At 39.9% G+C, this 18,358-nt stretch overlaps 1 protein-coding gene across 3 annotated transcripts; it reads left to right on the top strand.

Annotated features, from left to right (window-relative positions):
- The first annotated feature begins 11 nt into the window (after positions 1 to 11).
- On the top strand, positions 12 to 18,266 carry ATP5F1C (ATP synthase F1 subunit gamma). Of its 3 annotated transcripts, XM_038530166.1 has the most exons (10): positions 12 to 164; positions 8,813 to 8,847; positions 9,554 to 9,685; positions 12,057 to 12,261; positions 12,931 to 13,074; positions 13,191 to 13,255; positions 14,362 to 14,517; positions 15,162 to 15,258; positions 17,483 to 17,519; positions 18,122 to 18,266. In XM_038530166.1, exons 1-9 carry the CDS (start codon positions 109 to 111, stop codon positions 17,487 to 17,489), a joined length of 897 nt encoding a protein of 298 aa, XP_038386094.1. In that variant the 5' UTR covers positions 12 to 108; the 3' UTR covers positions 17,490 to 17,519; positions 18,122 to 18,266. The 3 variants fall into 3 exon arrangements, with proteins under 3 accessions (XP_038386094.1, XP_038386095.1, XP_038386097.1); XM_038530167.1 differs by lacking the exon at positions 17,483 to 17,519; XM_038530169.1 differs by lacking the exons at positions 17,483 to 17,519; positions 18,122 to 18,266 and having other exon boundaries at positions 15,162 to 15,262.
- Positions 18,267 to 18,358: the final 92 nt, after the last annotated feature.

Here is an 18,358-nt window from a genome sequence, read left to right as displayed (position 1 = left end):
GAGGAAGCGAGACTGCGGGAGAGAGCGCGGTGGGCGGGCGCGTCGGGAAGGCCCCGCGCAGGCGCGGTGAGGCCTGTCTGACCGACCTTCAGCGGCGCCGGCGGCACCATGTTCTCTCGGGCGGGCGTCGCCGGGCTCTCGGCCTGGGCCGTGCAGCCGCAATGGTATGGCAGCTTGCGGGAGGGCCGGGAGCGGCGCGAGGAGTGGCAGAGCTCGGTCCGGGGGGCGCGGACGCGGGTGGAGGCGAGCGGCGCCGGCCGGGGGCCGCAAGGCCTGCTGGGCCCGCTGCCCCGCGGAGGCCCCGGGCAGCCCCGGCTGCGGGGGAGCGGCGGCCGGGACCCGAGGAGCGGCCGTCTGGGGCCTCGCGGGGGGAGCGGGGGAGACCCGAGTCCGATTCGATTTGGGGGCGGCCTGGGAGTCCCTCCTCTGATGCATCCCTGCGGAGCGCGCTGCGCGCAGGTGCAGGTGCAGCCCGGGGAGTCGTTCCCCGGCCCGAGGGGGAGGGGAGGCCCCGAGGCGAGGTCTAGGGCCTTCAGGGGCCCTGCAGAGCCGGGCAGAGGCCGCCTGGGCCGGCGGGAGCTGTTGGCCTCAGCCCGGAGGTGAGGGCCGGCCACTGCTGAGTGCACGGAGCGAGTGCCCTCCGCCCGGGTCACTTGGGGTGCAGAAGGGACCCGGAAAAAAAGACCCGCCTGATGGCGATCGGAAGGGAGAGACACCTAGTACTGCCTCGAAACCAGCAGGTTCAAGCAGTTACCCTGCAAGGTCATGAAGCTGCCCCCCAAGGTCCCCAGGAGGGGGAGGAGACAGCTGGGCGGCTTTCAAACGCCATCTGTGAACGGCGGTGCAAGGTTAAGGATTTTATTTATTTTTATTTTTTTAAAGATTTTATTCATTCATTCATGAGACAGAGAGAGAGAGAGAGACACAGGCAGAGGGAGAAGCAGGCTCCATGCAGGGAGTCCGACGGGGGACTCGATCCCGGGTCCTCCAGGATCAGGCCCTGGTTTGAAGGTGACGCTAAACCGCTGAGCCACCCGGGCTGCCCAGATTGAGGATTTTAAACATTGGTTTCCCGGGGAGGAAAGGAGAAAAAAAAAAAAAAATAAGCACGTCAGAAAGCCCAGCAGTAGGCCGAGTAAACGTTGTTTTGTGGGTGGTACCATATAATAGGATGAAATGTCTTAAAGCTAGACAGTCTGGAAGAAGTTCAGACACGGTGCTAAGGGGATTATTGGCTAGAAGCTGAGCGCACCAATTCCCCAGTTTTTACAGCAAAGAGGAATTCTAAGGAGCTGCTGCGCCGAGCTAGGTTTTTGCGTCCTGATTTTCACGTGCAGAGACGATAAAGGCTTTAATGGGAACAAGTTATGGATTTCATTAAGCAAAGGATTCGTAGGATAGTGAGGTAATGACACCGGATGCGAATGCCTGCTGAAACTGTGGGTGGATTTGCCTTCAAAGTCAGGATTGTTTCTAATACTGAAAATGAGTATTCATGGCAAGTAAGTCGCTTAGTTGGATTCTCAGTCATGTAGGTTGACCATTTGTCAGTCACTCCTCACACACGTGTTGGTCCAGTACCTGGACCACGTAGGTACTGTGGACAGTACTAAAAAGTGGTGGTCAAATCAAATGGAACTCAAAAAAAAAAAAATATATATATATATATATATGTATATATATACACACACATATATACATATATATGTGTATATATATATATATGCACACCCCACAAAAAGAGTGGTGGTCAACAAATACACGTGGTCTTAGTGAGCTTTGTGGGACAGTGTCTGGCCTGCAGTGGTGCTCAGCAAGCATCAGCTCTCCTTCCTTCCCCTGTTCTGTGCAGCCAGGTCATCTGTCAGTATTTTTACCTGATGGAGTATCCAAGTTGATTGTTCAGGAATGGAAAGAGTTCCTGAAAGGAGAACAAAATATTTTGCATAAAATTGTAGTAATTACTTTAAAAAAAAAAAAAAAACAAAACCTTGTAAGACAGTTTGAAGATATGATAATAAGGGATTGTTTTAAATAAGCGTTGTCTTGACACATCTGCTCGGCCCCTACATTGGCAGATGCAGGTTGTAGTCCTGACCTTAATGCCTTTAGAAATGTTGGTTTTAAATTGGTAGGTTATGAATATTCATCAAACTGATGGAATGCGTCATGCATATTCCATTGCTCTGGGTGCCCTTTTGCTTCCCACTCCTAATTGCCTTTTAAACTCAGAAATGAAAACCATCTTAATGTTTCACACTCCTCAGAATTAATTTGGAAGAGGAGAAAATAGCTTTGCCTTCACAGAACCACGAAGGGGCAGTGTCTCTGTTCTGTTTTGGTTTTTGGGAGCTTTGAAAAATGCAGTTTGTTATCGTTAACAGTCTTTGTTTCAGGGAGGTTAGCTTACGTTAGCTAAGTATTAGGCCTTATTATTTTATTTATTAATGTGAAATTATGTTGTTTAGAGTTTCAGTGAGATACCCTAAATTTCAGAAATTAAACTTGTTATTAAGTAGCATTTAAGGAAATGGAAATAAGGGGTTTGGGGAGAAGTGGGATTTTTCTGTCTTCAAATCAGGGGACGTGTTCCATGTTCCCCATTCTCTAAAATGGAACTGTTTTATAATAGCATTCCAGTAGCCATGAATTGAATTACATACACTGAAAAGGAAGGCAGATTGCCTTCTGAGATTGAGGTAGCAGATATTTCTTTACTTGTAAATGTAAAACATGTGAGGTATCAGGATGTGTAGTGTAGGAGATCCACTCTGGAGCCAGCTACCAGGATTTGAATCTCAGCTGCCACTCACCTGACTATGTGACCCTGAACAAGGTACTCAGTGTCTCTGCCAGCATTTCTTCATCTGTTAAATGGAAGTAATGATAGTGCACAGTTCATTAAAGAACAGAGCATGGTGGGGAAGTGCTGGTATGGATCCAGATACATAAACTGAAAAATGTAGACGGCGTTATACGGTTCCTACATAAAATGTAGTGTGAGAAGGTTTATTGTGCTTGCCCAACAAGACTGGATCTAGGGTGGTCGCAGGGGTGCCAGGGAGTCATTGTTTGGTGGAGAGACAGGTGATGGACTTTTATATTTCTACAGCATCAGACACCTTAACATTCTTGCAAACTCTGTAATTTCTTTGAAGAATCGTTACCCTAGCAACCTCCCTGACTCCCTCCTCTACTACATCTCTCAGGTTTGATAACGATGCTGTGTGGTCATAGTAAATGGTGGTAATCACAGCCACTGATATTTCTGTCCACTGTATTTGATATGTTTCAAGTGTCTCCAGTAATCTCCTGAGGATTTCCCAGGACATGATGCATGTTCCAGAACAAGCAACTGATTAAGAACTTTACGTTTTCATTTGCAAGAATTATGTATTCAGTAGAGCAAGGTCCCCCTAAAGAGAGTTGGATCAGCTTAAGGTTACTATGTAGGTACCCAAACTGTGCTTAATAATAAAGTAACATAGATGTCTTTAGAACTGAATGAACGCTAAACAGGGAAGTTGGGGTGAAAAAGTTGATCCACAAAAAAAGTCATCCAACAAATGATGTTACTTGCTGATCTTACTCTTGCTGCAGATTTGTCTTTTCTGGAATGCCAGATAGTCAGAATCAGACAGTGTAAAGCCATTTCAGATTGGCTTCCTTGCTTAGCAATATGCAGCTCAGGTTTCTCCATGTCTTTTGTGGCTTGGTAGCTCATTTATTTTTATTGCTGAATATTTTTATTGCTGAATAACTCCATTGTATGGATGTACCAGTTTTTCCATTCATTCACATATTGAAAGACATATTGGTTGCCTCTAGTTTTGGCGATCGTGAATAAAGCTGATATAAACATTCATGTGCAGGTTTTTGTGTAGACATAAGTTTTTAGCTCAATTGAGTAAATACCTAGAAGCATGATTGCTGCATCATATGTTAACACTGTTTAGATTTATAAGAAACTGTCAAACCATCTTCCAGAGTAGCCATACCATTTCATATTCCCACCAGCAATCAATGAGAGTTCCTGTTGCTTCACATCTTTTTCATCATTTAGAATTGTCCTTTGTTGAAAATTTAGCCATCCAGGACACCTGGGTGGCTCAGTGGTTGAGCGTCTGCCTTTGGCTCAGGTCGTGGTTCCAGGGTCCTGGGATCGAGTCCCGCATTGGGCTCCCTGCATGGAGGGAGCCTGCTTCTCCCTCTGCCTATGTCTCTGCCTCTCTGTGTCTCTCTCATGAATAAATAAAATCTTTTTTTAAAAATAAAGATTTAGCCATTCTTGGGGTGCCTGGGTGGCTCAGGTGGTTAAGTGTCTGATAGTTGGTTTCAGCTCAGGTCATGATCCCAGGGTCATGAGATTGAGCCCATGCTACACATGGGAGGCTGCTTACTCTCCCCCTCGTTCTCAAAAAAAAAAAAAACAAACAAAAAACTTACAGGTGTGTAGTGATATTTCATTGTTTTGATTTGCAATTCCCTGATAATACGATACTGAGCATCCTTTTTCTGCTTATTTGCCATCTGTTTATCTTCCTCGGTGAGATTTGCGTTCAGATCTTTTGTTCATTTTTTTTTTTTTTAAGATTTTATTTATTTATTCATGAAAGACAGAGAGAGAGGCAGAGGGAGAAGCAGGCTCCATGCAGGCAGCCTGATGTGGGTGGGACTACATCCTGGGTCTCCAGGATTACGCCCTGGGCTGAAGGCAGGTGCTAAACCGCTGGGCCACCCAGGGACCCCCTTTTGTTCATTTTTTTATTGGGGTTGTTTGTTTTCTTACTGTTGGGTTTTAAGAGTTTTCTGTGTATTTTAGATAGCAGTCCTTTATCAGATAAGTGTTTTGCAAACATTTTCTCCTGGTGTGTGGCTTGTTTTTTCCTCTCTAATAGTGTCTTTTACAGAGTAGAAGTTTTTTAAATTAATAAATCCCAGCTTAATCATTTTTTCTTTCATAGGTCATGCTTTTCATGTTTATGTAAAAACTTAGAGCTATCCTCAAAGCACCTAGATTTTTTCCTGTGATATCTTCTAGAAGTTTTATAGTTTTGTGTTTTACACTTAGATCTATGCCTCAAGTTAATTTTTGTGAAAAGTGTAGGATTTGTTTTCTGGCTTTATTATCTGGATTAATATTTTCCCATAGATATCCAGTATTCAGGATCACTTGTAGTAAAGAGTGTCCTCTCTTCATTTAATTACTTTTGCTCCTGTATCAGACATGAATCAGTTGACTGTATTTGTGTGGATCTGTTTCTGGTTCTCTCTTCCTCCTGCTGTGTCTTTTATTTCCCCAACTTAACTCCACAGCTGGATGCCTGGACTTCCTACTCCCCTTCACCCACTGTCCTCATGCCCTCACCCCTCTCACCCTGGCAGCCATCTGTACTGAGTTTGTAGGCCTCTTTCTACTTTCGGTTTGTGTATTCATTTGTTTTTGTTGCTGCTTTTGTTGTTTTGTTGCTTTTTAGTTCACTTACACGTGAAAGTCTGGGCTCAGGTAGTATCAGTTCTCTGGCTTTGTTCTTCAGTATTATATTGGCTATTCGGGGTGTTTTGCTTTCCATGTAAATGTTAAAATCAGTTTATTGGTATATATAAAATAACTTGCTGAGATTTTGTCTGAAATTGTATCAATCAAGTTAGGAAGAATTGACATTTTAGTAATATTGAATATTCATAAATATGAACTCTTTGCATTTAGTTTCTTCTTTCATTGGTTTTGTGGATTTCTTTTCCTTTTTTTTTTTAAGATTTTTATTTATTTATTCATGAGACACACACACACACACACACACACACAGAGGCAGAGACATAGGTAGAGACATAGGCAGAGGGAGAAGCAGGCTCCATGCAGGGAGTCTGATGTGGAACTTGATCCTGGAACTCCGGGATCAAGCTCTGAGCCAAAAAGGCAGGCGATGTTCAATCACTGAGCCACCCAGGCATCCCGGTTTTGTGGGTTTCTTATGGCCTGTTTTGTTAGATTTATAATCTTTTTAATGTGTTTTTTTATTGTGATAAAATGTACATAACATAAATTTACCATCTTAACCATTTTTTAAAGATTTTATTTATTTATTTGAGAGACCGCATGAGCTGGGGAGAAGAGGGGCGGAGGCAGAGGGAGAAGCCAACTCCTGAACAGAGACCCCACTGTGAGGGATCATGACCTGAGCCACCTAGGTGTCCCCCATCTTAACCATTTTTAAGTGTACAACTGTATGACACTGTTTTTCTTTCCTTTTTTTATGCTATTGTTTTTCTAATTTGAAATTCCCAATTGTTCATAGCTACTATAAAAGAAAGCAGTTGACTTGTATATATTGACCTTGTTCCCCACAACCTTACTGTAATTGGTTCCAGGAGAGGTTTTTGCCGATTCTTTGCAATTTTTTACATAGGCAGTTGTGTCCTCTATGAACAAAGGCAGCTTTATTTCTTCCTTCCCAAATTGTATACCTTTTTTCCCCCTGTTTTGTCTTACTGTATTAGCCAAGACTTCTGGTACAATGTTGAATGGGAGTGATGAGAGAGGACATCCTTGCCTTAGTCCCAATCTTAGGGGGAAACTCCTAGTTCTTGTCATTAAACCCTAGAGGCTTTTGGTAGATGTTCTTTATCAGTTCAGGAAATTCTCTGTTCATAATTTGCTGAGGGTTTTTTGGTTTGTTTTTGTTTTTTACCGTGAATGTGCATTAGATTTTGTCAAAAAAATTTTTCTGCATCTATTGGCCATATGATTTTTCTTCTTTAACCTGTTGATGTGATGGATTATATTATTTGATTGTTACTGTTATTTTTTTAAAGGCTTTCTTTTTTTGTTTTTGTTTTTTATTTATTTATGATAGAGAGAGAGAGAGAGAGAGGCAAAGACATAGGCAGAGGGAGAAGCAGGCTCCATGCACTGGGAGCCTGATGTGGGATTCGATCCTGGGTCTCCAGGATCGCGCCCTGGGCCAAAGGCAGGCGCCAAACCGCTGCGCCACCCAGGGATCCCTATTATTTGATTTTTAAGTGCTGAGCCAGCCTTGCATACCTGGAATAAATCCCACTTGGTCATAGTGTCATGGTGTATAATTCATTTTAATACGTTGTTGGATTCAGTTTGCTAATCTTTTTCTTTTTTTAAAGATTTGTTTATTTATTTGAGAGAGAGTGCAAGGAGGGAGAGGGAGAAGCTGACTCCCCGCTGAGCAGGGAGCCCAATGTGGGGCTTGATCCCAGGAGCCTGGGATCATGACCTGAGCCAAAGGCAGGCACCCAACCGACTGAGCCACCCAGGCACCCCCAGTTTGCTCATCTTTTATTGAGGAATTCTGCATCTGTGTTCGTGAGAGATCATGTTCTCAAATTTTCATTTCTTATAATTTTATCTGGTTTTGATATTAGGATAATGCTGGCCTCATAAAATTAGGAAATGTTCCTTCTGCTTTTAATTCTACTTCCCTATTTTGTCACCAACTTACAGATCTGTATCTCAAGTATCAAAAGTCTCACATGTTTCCCAAACCCATTGGACATTTCCACTTCTCCCATGGTCTTTATTCATTAAAATTCATGATCTCTAGAGAGATCATCCCCCGCTCAGTCTTTCTGCCTTGGTTAATGACAACACTATCTACTCAAGTCATTAAATTGGAAATCATTCTTATTGTTTTCCTTTTCACTCTTAAGAACTTGCTCATAAATCTATTCTCCCTGTTGCTTTGCCCACATGTTAGTTTAGATTCTTGCTTTCTCACACTTGGAGGCTACAGCAGCCCTCATATCATCAATAATATAGTATCATTTTATGCTTTTCACTGCCATCTGAGGTACTTTACTGAAAAACTAAACTGGGTGTGGCTTATATTCCATGTTTCCTTGCTAACTTATAAAATAAAATTTAAAATTATTAACCCAACCTATGTCTCCAGCTTCAAAACCATGTACTATTTGGGAATGCCCTCCTTAGGCCTTCTGTATGTACAAATTTACAGATCTTTGGTTCTCCCATGGAGCTTTCTGAGCCAACACAGGCACTTTGTAGGGACTGAAGAGCTGAAATAATTTATATTTAATAATGTGCTGTCTTCCTTAGGGTGGTGAGCCTCATGTATTTATCTTTTATAAATATATGCACGTATGTGTGTATATTTAACATAAATTTAAATCAAATTATTTTTTATGCATTAGCACTTTAATCATAAAGACTAGAAAAACATTTAATGTAAATCATAAGTTTTTATGAATCTTGTTTATGAGAGAATAGTATGCTTCCTGTGGCCACAGAGCATGTCCTGAAGCATAATAGCTGCTTAGTACATTTTTTATTGAGTGGAGTTGGAGAAGTCAACTGTACTTGCACACATGTGGTCATGTTAGAATGTATAATTGATCTACTTGATCTTATTTGAGAAAGTTTTGATGAACTAAGGAAGTCAAGGTAGCTTTTTAGAGGTGCCTGACCTTGGTTTTAAGTATAGTTGGATAACCTAACAAGGGGAAGGACTTTTCTGTTGTGGAAACAGTGCAGACATAGGTAGGCATGGAAGCGGGATTAGAGCAAGTGTGAACACCACGTGACTGCAGTGGAAGGTTTGTGTTGCCAGGTCACACAAAATGAGGCCTTTGGTAATAATAGGTTTGCTATCAGTATTAAGGGATTAAATATATATGTGTGTGTATACATATGTATATCAGAGTCCTATATTTAATAGGTTGTTTCTTTGTGGGGCATTTTTTAAACTTATTAATTTGAAGGTTTTTCTTGCATTGGGCTATTTTTCAGAAAACTAAAATATTTTTAAACCTTTATTTTCAGGATCCAAGTTCGAAATATGGCAACTCTAAAAGATAGTAAGTACTTAATTTCAGTATGTGAATTAACAAAAACTAAATTTTGACCAAAAAAATACTTTGAAAAATATGCTGCTTTAGCCCATTGTATATTTGGTCAAAATTGACAAGATGATTCTAGGTCATATGTGCATATGTAACTTATTTTGGAGTGAGGCAACACATGGTTGTTCTCATTCTTTTGTCTGTACAATGATATAAGTAGAAAAAGCTATATTTAAATTTTTTTAAGATTTATTTATTTATTTATTCACAAGAGACACAGAGAGAGAGACAGAGGCAGAGGGAGAAGCAGGCTCCTCGCAGGGATCCTGATGCGCGGGACTCGATCCTGGATCCCAGGATCACGACCTGAGTGGAGGTTTCACTGACCTCAGGTGCCCAACCACTGAGCCACCCAGGCATTCCTATTTAAATGTCTTAAATGTATGATAAACTGTCCTGCTCTGTGGCCGTCCTGCCTGTCCTGTGTGAGTGGCAGCTGGGTTGACCTGTTAGCACTCACGTGGCCACCTTGTCTGTCCGAAGAGCAGCTGGGTCACGTCTGCTTGGTACTCATTCTTAATTTCAAGCCTCAGTTAGCGTCATCCTGTTAATCAGTGTCTAAGTGCTGATTATTCTGCCCTGCAGTTTAGAAAGTTATTGCAGTAAATTCACAAGTGACGTTAAAACTCCTATAATGTAACACAGTACTTTTGCTTTTCAGTTACCCGGCGACTAAAGTCCATCAAAAACATCCAGAAAATCACCAAGTCTATGAAAATGGTAGCAGCAGCAAAATATGCCCGAGCCGAGAGAGAGCTGAAACCAGCTCGAGTGTATGGAGTAGGCTCTTTGGGTAAGAGAAGGGTGTAGTAATTCACAAATTATGAAGAACTGCTTAACAGAGATCACCACTAATGACTTATTTGGTGTTTGGTGATAACAGGTCTATTGTGAGAGTTTGACATTGCTCATTTTTCATAGCAAACCTATGAAGGTCAGAACTGCTAGGGTCCCTGCTTTGCAGATGAGAAACAGTAAAGTCAAGTAACTTGCCCGAGGTCATGCACTTAGGTGGTTTGGCATCAAAGCCTGCCTAGTAACCGCTGTTTGTTCTCTGAATGTTTAAAATACTCTGAAAATGTTTCCAGATTATTAACTATACATTGAAAAGAACTTAGAGATATAGTGCATTCAACTCAGGTGCTTGGCTTTGTCCTATGACATTGTGATGTGCTGTTTTAGGACCGTGGGGTGGGGATGTGGTACCCTACAGTGGAGTTGACTGAGCAAGCGTGGATACATGAGTGGAATGTGTCAACATCAACTGTAAAAAAGGCAAAATTTGCTTATTTCCAAGTTGAAGAAAATTTATGTATTATCTGTGCATTAACATAATAGATGTAAATTTCCTCGTGCAAAAGTTTTCTTGTACTCTTCCATGTTTTAAAATGTTCATTTATACTGGTAAAAACTTTGCATGAGAAAATGATAGAACACTTGGCCTTGGTGGAAATGGGTCCTCGCTCTCAAAATGCTACATTTAGTTTCACGTAACAGTACAGAGGAGGGTTGGCAGGTTAGGTTCCAGCAATCCTTACCAGCACCAGCTCTTGTGAATCCCATTCGCTGCATGATAAATACGAAGCACCCTGGTGGCTCAGTTAAGTTTGGTTGATAAATTACTCTGGCCTATTTATAAAAAAGGGAGGTTATTTCACTATTCACCTTTCCTGCTGATATGATTAAGTATAATAAATGTTTTTCCCTCCGAAGTCCATAATCACGAAATTAATAAAGAAGAAGTCTGATTAGAGTATTTGCGGTAAAATATTAAAAATTCAAGCCGAGGCTTCCAGTCAGTTCCGAAGTCCTTCAAACCAAATACTAACGGCTAGATACTAAGTGGCTGATCATTTTAAATATTTAAATTAGAAAATTTTAACAGGCATTTTATACTATATAAAACTTAAGAGACTTAAATAGTACTTTGGAGTTGAGTACTTCTCTCTCCTTTTTTTGTTTCAAATTTTTATTTAAATTCTAATTGGGGGCACCTGGGTGGCTGAGTCAGTTAAATGTTTGACTCTTGATCTCAGCTCAGGTCTTACTCTCAGGGTCGAGAGTTTAAGCCCCACATCGGGCTCCATGCCCAGCATGGAGCCTACTGTAAAAAAAAAAAATCTAGTTAACATATTAGTGTAATACTGGTTTCAGGAGTAGCACCCAGTGCTCATCCCAGTGGGTGTCCTCCCATCATACTACTCTCTGCTTTTTATGGAGGATCCTCCAGTTTAGGCATTTGAGAATCCTTGTTCTCTAATGAAAAAGGTGGTAGCAGGAATTTTGTTAAAATGAGTGAATGTGGTGGCCCTGAAGATGCTCCGCACCTGCAGGGGTCCCAGCCACTGGAATTCCCCCAGCGTTTACACCCAGGCCACGCTTCCCATGGGCTATGCCTAGCCAGCACCTGAGCAGACAGGATGCCCAAGCAGGCATGTTCCTGGGAGACTTGCAGTCCCCCCAACCTCCTTGCTGAACTTCCCCTCAACTATACAGTAGTCCAGGAAGCTGCCACCCAACCTCACTTCCCTCCTTCCTGGAGCTCAGACAGGTGTCATGATGTGAAGGCCCTTCTAACTCCTTTCCCACTTCTCCCACAGCCATTTCCTGAGCTTCCCAGTAAAATCTGTGCATATTTCATCCAATTTAATCCTCTCTTGGCCTCTGCTCCTTACAAGACTAGACCAACCAAGTGAGGTGGTTAAGGCAATCCCCAAAATAAAGTGGCATCTGCTATTTTAATGCCAGTAGTTTTTATATGAGCTTGATTATAGAAGCAGGTCACTAAATACTTCCTAATTTTTGCTTGTATACTGAAGATTTGCATTCTTCACGAGTTTGATGTGTAGGTAAGTTGGTACTCTATAATTCAGGCCTCCTTACAAGTTCTTTAATTGTACCAGAGATTTCTTTAAGTCACCGTTTGAGATTAATTGGCCCATGGAGCCTTTATGATATAGAGATTTAAAGCTTTATGGTTTTCAACCTGATTGTGAATTGAATAAGTAACAGACAGTTTTGATTATATTAGTTAGGTACCTCCTAAATTAAATGCATCATTTCAAAAACAGTCAACTCTTTCATCTCTTTTGTAAATCAGGGATTATTGCTATATTTAGTGTATGTTACATATTTTAAAATTCTTGTTTTTGTTTGTATCTAAGCCCTGTATGAAAAAGCTGATATTAAGGTGCCTGAAGACAAGAAGAAACACCTTCTTATCGGTGTGTCTTCAGATCGAGGGCTCTGTGGTGCTATTCATTCCTCGGTTGCTAAACAGATGAAAAATGAGGTGGCCACACTCCAAGCAGCTGGGAAAGAAGTTATGCTCGTTGGAATTGGTGATAAAATCAGGGGTATACTTCATAGGTAATTTAAATAGATACTATTTATGTGTAAATGGGTGCAAGCATGAATAAACGGGAGTGTCTTTGATGGTTTATTTCAGCATCATTACCTATTTTTATACTCTCAGAGGGTTGGGTTTTGTTTTTATTTATTTATTTATTTATTTATTTTTCAGAAATACCAGAATATATAAATTTCTTCTGTTTTACTCTCAGAGGGTTGGGTTTTGTTTTTATTTATTTATTTATTTATTTTTTCAGAAATACCAGAATATATAAATTTCTTCTGTTTTTCACTTGGCTTGTGTTTCTCCATCTAGTACAAGTGGAATGCAACAGGAATACCAAAAGCTAGTTGGCATTTTAAACAAGCAAGGACTCTGGGTAGCTAGCACAGCCTGGAAATATCAGAAATAAACAGCAGTTAATTGAGATAGAAAGAAGATAAATAAAGGCGTAGAGAAATACAACATAAGAGAGGACTGATTATTAGTCCTTATTCCTTGCAGCCATTAAATAATCATGATAATGGATAGAACAACTCTACTCAGTGAATGTGCCCTTGCCTGCCCCCCCCCCCAAAAAAACTTGATCCACAGTGAAATAAATAATCACTTTTCCTTATTCCCGTGTTATTTTGGCAGAAATATTCCTTTAAACTGCTCTGCGTGATCTCCTGATTCTCTTGTAGGACTCACTCTGACCAGTTTCTGGTGTCCTTCAAAGAAGTAGGAAGAAAACCTCCTACTTTTGGAGATGCATCTGTCATTGCCCTGGAACTGCTGAATTCTGGATACGAATTTGACGAAGGGTCTATCATCTTTAATCGGTTCAGGCAAGAAAAATTTAGAAATCTAAGCTTTTTCATGCTTGTGTTCTTTAAAATAAGCAAATTCTTACTTAAATTTTAAAATATTATTGTGAGATTGATATTTGCTTATTAATTTTTAGGTCTGTCATCTCCTACAAGACAGAAGAAAAGCCCATCTTTTCCCTTGAAACCGTTGCAAGTGCTGGTAAGCAGTTTTTGTAGGAAAAGTATTTTTCTGTGTAGAAGGCAGAGATTTTTGCTTTCAGGAAAATAGTGTTTGTCAGGTCGGCCTGTAGCAAAACGATGTTGTGCTCTTCCTGTCACCATCTATCAGTGGTTTCCATGATCTCTTACTCCATTCTTTCATTAACTGAACATAAATAAATGATTAGACATGCTTTCTTGTTCTTGAGATTGAAGAGCCTAGCTAGAATTGGCTTTGCAATCTCTGTCTGGGAACTCTACCAAAGCACAGTATGATCAGCAGCTGGAGCAGTTATGTGAACAGTGCTCACAACAAATTTATGTTGCCCCACTCAATTCTCTTGTCTTCTTCTTTAAGGAACGTCATCGTTGCTCAGGGAAGTATCCTAGAAATAATATTCTGGAACCAATTTTATTTTCCTGAGGCATTTTTCTTTTCTCCATATGTATTTTATGTATTAAGATATACTTTTTTTTTAACATTTTAATGTCTCTGACATTGGATGTTTCTGACAATGACATGCCATTCTTAATTGACTGTTGTCATTTTTCTTCTTAGTGGTATAAAACTGGGGTTATCATCCATATAGCATTTTGTGTTGGCTTCTGATTCCCCTCCCTTCTTTATTCCATTTCCCTCTCATTTTCCTGATGGATACCTGCAGATTTCTCCAATATCAAATGACTAATTTGGGATTTTTGTATTCCCCTAAACGAGCTTCAGTTTTTTTAATTAATTAATTCTTTTATTTAAAAAAAAAAAAAAATATTTGCTGACATTGTGCCAGGCACTGATGCTATCCAGAGGACTTCATAACCTTGAAATGCAGAGAAGTTATTTTAATCGTTGGCTTCTTGGTTTTTACTAAGTTAAACATTTGCAGTAGAATATCAAATGTTTTGTTTACACATTATGTTTTGCTGAAAATCTGTTATAATTGATAGTGTGGAAATAGATGAAACTTTTAGAACTGTTTTAACCTATCTTACATTGATTTCTGCTCTATAATTACTTAGGGTTTCTATACTAGTAAGCTGTTCAGATTAAATCCCTTTTTGCACTGTACAACTTCAAAGAAATTCATAACTTGTAACTTGTTTTAACAGAGAGCATGAGTATCTATGATGATATTGATGCTGACGTGCTGCAGAATTACCAAGAATACAATTTGGCCAACATCATCTACTATTCTCTAAAGGAATCCACCACGAGTGAGCAGAGTGCCAGGATGACAGCCATGGACAATGCTAGCAAGAACGCTTGTAAGCACATAGTGGATCTCTTCTCAGGATTCTCTTGCTGAGAGTAGCTTGTAGATCTTTGCATCAAAAACATTGCCATTCTTTAAGTAGACCAAGAGACGAGAGAACAAGGATCTAGTCACAGGCTCTGCCACTGATTCCTTTTTTTTTTGTTTGTTTTAAGATTTTATTTATCATAAGAGACACAGAGAGGCAGAGACACAGGCAGAGGGAGAAGCAGGCTCCCTGTGGGGGGCCCAGTGGGGGACTCAATCCCGGGACCCTGGGATCATGACCCGAGCCGAAGGCAGACACTCAACCACTGAGCCACCCAGGCATCCCTCTGCCACTGATTGTCACATTTTTGACCAATGACCATCCCTTTCCTTGAATATTTTTACCTGAAAAGACAGAAATACCATCTCTGCCTTAAAGGAAGTATAGGGCACTTGGTAGACAGTAAATTAGCAAGTATTTTGAAAAGGTATCCATGGAAGAGGTAAAATTACTTTGTAAAAGTTTTTGAGAGGCCAGGTTTCATACCAAAAAGACATGCAAATTCGTAATCTTAAATTAAGCAACATACATCTTTGAATATGTTAATGAACAAATTATTCTTTTGTAGTGTTGGATTGTGTTGTCTAATCCCTTTGTTTTGTTTGTAGCTGAGATGATTGACAAACTGACTTTGACGTTCAATCGCACCCGCCAGGCTGTCATCACCAAAGAGTTGATTGAAATCATCTCTGGTGCAGCAGCTCTGTAAGTAGCAGCAGATTGCCTTCAGACACTTTCCCTCATCTCTTCCCGTCTGCTGGCTTAACATAAGGATGTTTAAAAGCTCACTTTTGTTTTGCGAAAGGTGAAATGATCCACTGCCTAATCTTGTAATTTACTCTTAGGACATAAAGATTTGGTGAAAATGAAAGCTCTGATTTCTTTTGCTTGTTTTAAGCTGAAACTTTTGGCCTAGTATCTTCTTTTTAGAAATCAATATATTGCTAGCTTTCATTTTCCTAAAGCATTAGGAATAAGGATGTATATAATTCGGTATCGTTTATAAAATCTGTCTTTAAACCAAGCTTTCTGACTTACAGGACTGCTTTTGGGCTCAATTTCACATAAATCTTGGGGTTTTTGGTAAATCTTGGTAAAAATTGGTTCTTTATTTCCTAAGTTTTCTATGTCAATACCATATTATAATGTATTATTTTCCTCAAGAAAACGTCTTGGTTGCCTGGATTATGTTAGTGCTTATGAAATCAGGGTTGAGAAAATAGGGATTCTATTTAAAAAGTGACTAAAATAAACCCCCACCATGTGCCAACCTCAGTGCTAGGCATTATCAAAGGAGGTGAACAAGGCATTGATATTCTAACAGGGTAACAAAAATACACAGGTAATTGTGACGAGAGGTAAACGTATATAGTAAGTTATCTTTAACTCGTTCTTTCTCACCACCTACTAATCGGTCACTAAGTTCTATAAATTCTACCTTGTAAATATCCCTTGAGTCTTCCCCCTTTAGGCCCACCTAATGCAGATAGAACCTTGTCATTTCTCTCTTGAATTAAAAAGGATATCAGGTGCCCCCTTATGTGGCAGACCCTGTGCTAGACACTGAGGATGTGGTGGTGACAGTATTTGCCCTCAGAGAGCTTACAGCCCCAACAGCAAAAATAGAAGTTATCTTAGAAAATGCCTTAGAACAGCCAACTGTGGCTCAGAGCCAAGAGCAGTTTTGACATTTTTAAATGGTTATTTTGTTTTAAAAAGAGATAGTATGTGACTCACAAAGCCTACAATATTTACATCTGGCCTTGCAACAGTGTTATGAGAAAAAGAATAGAATCCATTCTCTTACATAATCATCCTGCAAAACACCTTAGCTTGATATACATGATCCTGTGTTTTCTGGCCACCAACTCTAGTCTAGTATTAGCACCACCACGTCTTACTTCCCTTGAGCTTCATCCACACTGACGTACTTCTGGAGACCACTGTATAAGTCGTCAGCTCTGCCAGCCCAAGTGTCTTTGTCTTATTGTGCTTTCTGAGCATGACTTTGTTAAGACTAACCAACCCATTTCTCAGTCACTAACATGCTAGCCATTAGAATGGCCCTGCCACTTACTAGCTTGATAAACTTGGCTAATATTCTCTGACTCAGTTTTGCCCAGTTATCACATGAGGGCTAATCCAAGGATTACGTAAATAAGTTATACATTCTCCTCCTCCCTCTATATCCTACTGCTAATGTTACGCTATTTTCTTGGGTGGTGAAAGAGGCCCCAGGGGAAAGAGCTGCATCTGAAGGTTTCAGGGGCCGTGAGATCCAAAGAACCAAGGATCTTGTTTTGCTCTTGAAAAGGGAATGTGAGGATAGAGCATCTGCAGAATTGAGGATCACACTCTTCCTTAACTAGAAACATGGGAAACCTGGCTAAACAGGAGCAAAATAAGGGAAGTGAGAGGGAAATTGGGACATAAAAACAGACCCAGAACAAAAAAATCAGAAATTGATTATTAAATTTTGGCTTTCTAGAAAGGTAGTCTAAATCCTTAATTAAGGGCTGGCTGTGCATTCCAAGCCTGGATTGTTGGTATGAATGGATTGCATGCTTTATAACCTATTAGTTATTCTGGTTAAAACTTTATTATTTAATACAAACATGTTTGGCTCTTTAGTAATATATACTGTGTTCTATTGATAGCAAAAGTAGTGGCTTAAATTACACTTGTGCAGTTTTGCCTTCTTGCATCATCATGGTTTTATTGTTCTAACCAGACCAAAATTAGTAACTTTTTATAACAGTCATTGAATCTGTTTTAAAGGAATATTTTGGTAGCTAATTTACATGATATGCTCAAGATACTGAATGAAGAAATGGATGTTTTTAGTTGGAAACAATACCTGATTAACTAGCATGGATTGCTTCTTGACTGGCTTGTTTTGTTTGTCTTTTTCTTCTAACATAATAACCAGGGATTAATGAAAACCAAGTTTCATCCTCAGATAAGAGGTAAAGTGGCAGTATTTCACACTTTCTCCCCAACCTCTCCAGAAAGAAATCTATCTAGATATGATTGAAGCTGATTTAGCAACAGTGAAATGGATTCTCAGAGATTTAGATTTTGACCCATTTATAGTAGCTGCCAGCTTGTGGTAGCATATGGGTAATGCCAGGGGGCTTTTTTTTTTTTTTTTTTTTTATTCAATAAACTTTAAGGATAGAGAATTAGCATTATTTTGAAATATGAAATATAGATTAGTGAAGAGTGGTGGTTCTCAAATTTGGTGGTCTCAGGACCCCTTCATGTGTGACATAATAGAAGAGCACTAGATTCTCATCTATGTCTGTATTCATTCTGTCCTGATATTACATGTCATGTAGCCTCTGGAAAATGCTACCATATACTCGAGTAAAACAGGCAAATAAGAAAATAGTTTTGCCTTCATGGATCCTATAGAAAGATCCCCAGACCAAAATTGAGAACAACTAGTATATAGTAACGTTTTATTACGTAAAGTCAGTTCTTTAAACCCCACTTAAATATGTGTTATCTCTTGACATCATTATTTTTCCCTCCAGAACTGATTGCTATTTCTTCTGTACTTTTTCAGGTAAAGAAGGGAAATTCAGCCCGCTGATTTTATTTTTAGCTTACTGCTGTCCTCATCAGAAGAAATTGTTGGTCCATTGTTTAAACTACTAAAGACAGCAAAATGTTTGTAAATTATCTTACAATAAACAGCTTACATAAGAAAATCGCTGTCTTTTCTTATTATATAGGAACAACAGTTAGTAGTTTTCAAAATGAGATGTTACAAGTATTTAAAAATATTAACATGCTACTACTA

The sequence above is a fragment of the Canis lupus genome, chromosome 2 (genome assembly GCF_011100685.1).
Source record: "Canis lupus familiaris isolate Mischka breed German Shepherd chromosome 2, alternate assembly UU_Cfam_GSD_1.0, whole genome shotgun sequence".
NCBI lineage: Eukaryota > Metazoa > Chordata > Mammalia > Carnivora > Canidae > Canis > Canis lupus.
This window is presented reverse-complemented; position numbering and strand designations above follow the sequence as displayed.

What these genes read in the sequence shown, in the direction of transcription:
- ATP5F1C (XM_038530166.1), top strand. Translation starts at nt 109, where the DNA reads ATGTTCTCTCGGGCGGGCGTCGCCGGGCTCTCGGCCTGGGCCGTGCAG. An exon ending in TATGGCAACTCTAAAAGATA is followed by an intron (nt 8,848 to 9,553) that starts GTAAGTACTTAA and finishes TTTGCTTTTCAG; the next exon opens with TTACCCGGCGACTAAAGTCC. An exon ending in CAATGCTAGCAAGAACGCTT is followed by an intron (nt 14,518 to 15,161) that starts GTAAGCACATAG and finishes TTTTGTTTGTAG; the next exon opens with CTGAGATGATTGACAAACTG.